Below are 5,952 nucleotides of genomic sequence, written 5' to 3' on the forward strand. Positions count from 1 at the left end.
AATGTATAATAGTGTGACTGTGGTGTTATATAAATATGATGCCCAGCACATGAAATTAATATTCTTTTTGCTTATAATTTGTTTGCTTCCCTTTGCATTGTGGTTTTCTGTCTTTCCATAACACAGTGTAATCGGACTCGGCCTGTTTTTCTCTGGTTCCTCTGATTCTTGTGATTTTCCTCTGTTGATTGAAGTTGTGCGGAGCGTCTGCTGTTTTTTGGCCAGATTCTCATTTATCCAAAGTGTTTTCTCCTCTGCTGACCACAAAAGCTTTCCGCTGCTTGTTGGATCAGCTGTAACATTTGTTCGGGACGAGCTGTGTCTGCTGATCGGTATCTCCATTAATGTAAAAGGTTTCTGGACTGTTGTGGCTCCGATGGCTTTATTTTGGTTGCACTTTTATTATTTATTCATCAAGTGTTTAGATTGTCAGCTCTTGGGAGGGCAGTGCCAATGTGTCTTCTGGTGCTGGGTGAGGCTGGAGGAAAGAAGTTAAGGAGATAAGAATATGATAATTGTGTATTCTGACAAACTGAATGAGTGTTAGTGATAAGAAAAATATATATTAATACCTAGTTCTCACTCGAGCTTTGTATCCAGTACTCCGCTAAAGAAGTTCCCAGAGACTGCATTGATTATCTGGTTTTACCTGAGGAATTATCCTTGTGAATAAGTCCTTCCTATTATTACATTTTAACATGCTCTACAAGTCCCCTGAAGAAGCCTGTAGGCGAAACGCGTCAGGTGAATGAGACGTTACACTTCTGTGTATCTAGGAATTCCTCTGTATAGCTTTATGGTCTCATTTCCCAAGATTGAATTGGAATGACTGAATATCAAGACTATACTTGAGTCTGTTATTATCTAACGTATCTACTCAATCCAGACACGTAACAATGACCCCCAAAACATGCACGGGGGGCTGGGTATTACATTCCAGTGGCTGCACTGCAGAAATATTTAATGATCCAGGCATTTATCCCATTGTGGCCCTGGCCATAAGGGAGTGCCAAAGTGGCTGCATGTTACCGGAACCTTTGCCACAGAGCCCACTCATGTTGTGGCCAGGAATTTGGCAGCACCAAACATGATTTCCGGGGTTCAAAGAGAAATAGGAAAGCTAAAACTGAGTTTGCTATATTTCTTACACTTTCATGCTCCTCCATTGCCATCAATAAGGCCTACAAAGTGTGCCAGTGCATTAAAGAAGCATTTTCCTTTTGGCCAATGTATGCCAACAGCCAACACATGGCACAGGTGGGAACTGGGTGTTGATGCATTTTGCTCTGCGTGCAATAATTTCTATAGGTGTTGGCCTTCGTTGTGATGACGAGACATTTTCCTTCACCTCCAAGGCACTCATGGGGTTTTCTTGCAGTGCCAGACATATTACTATGATTCTCAGCCCTGTAACCAGCACAATGCAGGAATAGGAGGATATTTATGTCATTCACTAACCATGTGGGTGAATCTACCATGTACATGCATTTTAAATATTATTATTATACAGTATTTATTTAGCCCTATTTATTGTACAGCGCTGCATAATATGTTGGCGCTATATAAATCCTGTTTAATAATAATAAAAAAAAATAGCGCCATCATATTACGCAGCGCTGTACAAAGTCCATAGTCATGTGACTAGCTGTCCCTCAAAGGAGCTCACAATCTAATGTCCCTACCATAGTCATATGTCATTAATGTAGTCTAAGGTCAATTTTTTTTTGAGGGGAAGCCAATTAACCTAACTGCATGTTTTTGGGATGTGGGCGAAAACTGGAGTACCTGGAGGAAACCCACACCGACACGGGGAGAACCTGCAAACTCCATGCATATAGGGACCTAGCCCTGCAAAGGCAAGAGCGCTACCTCTGAGCCACCGTGCTGAATGAATATTACAAAGCTTTTCAGACTTTTCTTTGTTGTTTTGTTCTAGCAATTCCTCATTTTTAGAAATGATCTCCAGCAATTTTTTGTTGTTCTTTGTTATTTTGTAACTTTTTAGGTTAGTGGCAAACTTGTAATAATTTATTGATCATTTGTGGGAAATCTTCTCTATCATGTCACATTGAATTGCTGGAATGAGCAAAAATAATAGGTCTCCATCACTTCATGGAGAGATTCTAATACAACAATAAGTGTGCAGCTCGCTCCTCCATTGTGTCATGGCAGTTCATTCAGGAGGAAAGCATGAAACATAATAACTGCCATACAACAACAGGGACTATGGGTCCTATTTAAATTAGACTTTTCACCTGAATATGGAGTCATGATGCCATCTGTGATGATTGCTGAAAAGAACTTTTGGTTGCCGCATTTCTAAATGTCAATCAGCCTGATAATTCAGGCTGATTGACATTTGCTGCTGCGGGAACATGAAGGAATATATCCCAGTAAACAAAATTTCATTTTCCTTTCTATACATTATTTTATGGAAAAATTACGTTTTCAACATTTGTTCACCTGGGATATGTCCCCACAGCTTCCCTGACCCCTTTCCTTCCTGATCAGTTTTGGTGACAATACTATACTCAGAGACTTTGCAGTTAACTGCAGTTAAAATGTGTTAATTTTGCCTATGCCCATCACAAATGCAGGGGTGTGTAAAGGAATGCTTCTAGTTATATCTTTGTTACTGATGTGTCAGTATAGCACTGGTTATGTCTCTGCGGACTTCTTTCTGATAAGTTCATACAGTGCTAGTTATATCCTTGTGCACATTTCTGATGTGTCATTACAGTGTCAGTTCTCAGTCCTTGTGGCCAGGTTTCTGGTGGTGTCAGTACAGCAGTGGTTCTGTCTCTGCGGACATGTTTCTGACAACTTCATTACAATGCTGATTGTGTCTCTGTGACCAGGGGTGTAGTGGGGTGGGCATACACATGCCCTCACTTTTTTCGGGACCCCCATATTGGCTCTCCCTGCACGCTTGCCACTGATAGGCTTCACTATTACCGTGCCCCCTTTCCTTTTTTAAGGACCACACCCCTGTCTGGTTAGCGTGTCTCTAGGTGGGAGTTGTGCTCTCCAGACACATGTGCGGTCAGTTTTCCAGTTATTTAAGCTATTGTTAGAATTTATGTGAGAATGTAAGAATTTATTTCACTATATGTATGATGTCTTTATGTTGATGTGAAGTGTGAGCGCATGTTGGGAATGTGCAGTGACCAAAGCATTTGTTGGGGAGAAGGAAGAGGTGACACAAAGTTACCATCCTGGGGGGCAAATTCTAATTGTGATGTTTTGTGTTATCCAGCATTATGTCTAGAAAAGGACAATGTACAATGGCCGAGCTGCGTCTCTTAACACACTCAGATATTTTCATCATTTTCTCCGCAGACAGAATCAGATGAGTGATATAAGAATTGCTTGCCAAGAACAATGGCCGTCCACAATGGGAGTCTACTGAACGTTCTGCCCTTCCACCGGTAAGACCATTGGGATTTTATGAATGTTATGGGGGTCTCCTTTCCTTCTGTGTCCCCTACAATTCTCTCTGGTGTTGTTAATATTTGCTGTTTGTTACCCCATTCACAGCCATAAAGCTCAGTGATATCCACAGCTAGAAATAGGCGTTCACAGGGGACTCCCTTACCTGTATGGCGAAGGAATGGTGAATGAGACGGCAGTCAGCACATATAGGACATATAGAGCCGGATTCATTGAAGCTCAACAAGACTGGAAAAAGATGGACTATCATGGGGGAACCTGGGTGATCCAGCAAACCTGGAAAGGATTTCCTAAAAGTAGTTTGCTATTTGTTAGCAAATGTTTTCAATCCTGGACCAGATCCATTCCAGGTTTGCTAGATCACCCAGGTTCTCCTATGATATTTTATCTTCTCTAGAGCATTAGTAAATCAAACCCATAATTGAATGTTGTATTTGGTGCTGACTTGGGCTGCTGCAGGAACCTCCAGTCCTCATGCAGGTGACCAGTGGTAGATATTGGCCAGTGCCAATAGCACACAAATTTCACACAAAAATCACAAAACTTTCCTCACGAGTTATATTTGTAATAAATGAAGCAATTATTTCCAATCCTTCCTGGACATTTCCCTTCATGTTGGAGCAATAAAATATAACAGCCATGCTCCTTCATATTCAGAGGCATTAAAGGAACAGAACACTGAGGTCACCAACACAGAGGAATGGATTTGATGGAGAGCTCACAGAGTAAAATATTCACAATCATCAAATGTAAAGAATCAAAAATATGAGCCATGGATGTGCAGCAAAATTCAGCAAACTTGGCTTCATGACCTACAACCACTTTCACTTCCCCTTGTAGCACTGCATTGGCTTCCAATAGCTTTAGGGGAGATATTGGCTCTGATTTAATAAAGCTCCCTAAGGCTGCAGAGGATACACTTTCATCAGTGAAGCTGGGTGATCCAGCAAACCTGGAATGGATCTGGTCCAGGATTGAAAACATTTGCTAACAAATAGCAAATTACTTTTAGGAAATCCTTTCCAGGTTTGCTGGATCACCCAGCTTCACTGATGAACGTGTATTCTCTCCAGCCTTTAGGGAGTTCTAATAAATCAGGGCCGTTGTCTTAATATTGTTAACAATATGACGAGAACACTGATATCTGCCTTTTATGTACACAGTGTCTGTGACTTGTATGTTTTATATGACGATGTTACATTTCATCCTACATAGAGTTCGCTAACACAAACCATGTGACCAGTAGTCCTAGCCAATCAGGGTTAATATTGCTTCATTCAGGACAAATTGGGATTTCTGCCTTTTAGAAATAATGCAGCTGGGATTTTTAGGTTTCATAAAATCTGTAGTTGTTCTACCCAAACATTTGTATTACTTTAATGCTATCTACAGAGCCCTACATTTACTATACTATAACTTTATGCACACAACACTATATACACTAACAATCTAACAACAAAACTTTTTTTTTATTGATGCGATAACATTTTATAAGATAAAAAAAATATGTGTAAGTATGTCATTTTGTTACTACAGTATTTGATAAAAGCAACTTCTTTCTCCCCTTCAGTTAGCCAAATCCTTTTTTATTTGTGTCCCATACGTCACTCCCAGGCACTGCAGAGCACAGTGGGAGGGTTTCAGCAACAGAGAGAGTTCTGCCAATCAGTGAAAGCAGTGGGTGGGACTGGGTGTGGCCAGGTTGTGAAGCAGCTTTGCCACACCCCTTGAAATATCTCATCTCACTGTAGTGCAAGCAGATGCAGCCAATATGGCACACAATGCTGCTTTGAACCCGGTAGTAGTGCAGTATTGTGGTCACCATATCACTGCTAGCCGTATTAAGTGGACGTCACTGGCGGGATCAACAAGTATTTGTGGGACTTTGCAGGGGGAGAGAAAACTATATGTAAAGGTACTTTTACAATTTAGTACATATATATTTGGATGAGAGGCCATAGTTAGACCTTGGGCAGCGTGACTGTGAGCACAAAGTCTGAGCCCTAGGATGATCTGATTTACAATGAATCTTTTTAGTGTTTCAGTTGAACTTCACAGATTTTTGTGTTTTTTCATATAAATATATAAGTAACAATTATCATTGCAGACATTGTCCTCTTCTTCTGTTTTATGTCATGTAGATAGTGGTTGGACTTGCTGAAACTTGTAGTTCATCATTAGTTACAGAGAAGGGAAAAGTAACAAACACAAGAGAATCTGTCCTCCTGACAGTCCTGCGGGTGATATTTTCTTTGACTCCATGTGAGAATTGGAAATATAAAGGCAACTCATCCAGAACATATCACCGTGACTGAGAAAGAGGAATTTTATCCCTAAATAAGGATAGGCAATTAAGGCAAAATTAGTGAAATTACTAAAAACACAAAAACACAATTTATGTAAATGTATGGGAAGAGTCTGGGGTTGTATATACAGAAGCCGGGATATCGGTGAATATACAGATGCACTTTGACGTGTTGGAGTTTTCTTGTTTCTACTTTT

General features: G+C 40.4%; 1 protein-coding gene across 1 annotated transcript in view; it reads left to right on the forward strand.

Moving 5' to 3' along the window:
• Window positions 1-5,952, forward strand: part of INSC (INSC spindle orientation adaptor protein) — a 57,588-nt gene that overhangs the window by 10,948 nt on the left and 40,688 nt on the right. The window contains exon 2 of the mRNA XM_072422984.1: window positions 3,340-3,428. Coding sequence (XP_072279085.1) covers window positions 3,382-3,428 — 47 coding nt within the window. The 5' untranslated portion in view covers window positions 3,340-3,381. The remainder of the gene's footprint in view (window positions 1-3,339; window positions 3,429-5,952) is intronic.

This window comes from Pyxicephalus adspersus, chromosome 9, assembly GCF_032062135.1.
Source record: "Pyxicephalus adspersus chromosome 9, UCB_Pads_2.0, whole genome shotgun sequence".
NCBI classification, from domain to species: domain Eukaryota; kingdom Metazoa; phylum Chordata; class Amphibia; order Anura; family Pyxicephalidae; genus Pyxicephalus; species Pyxicephalus adspersus.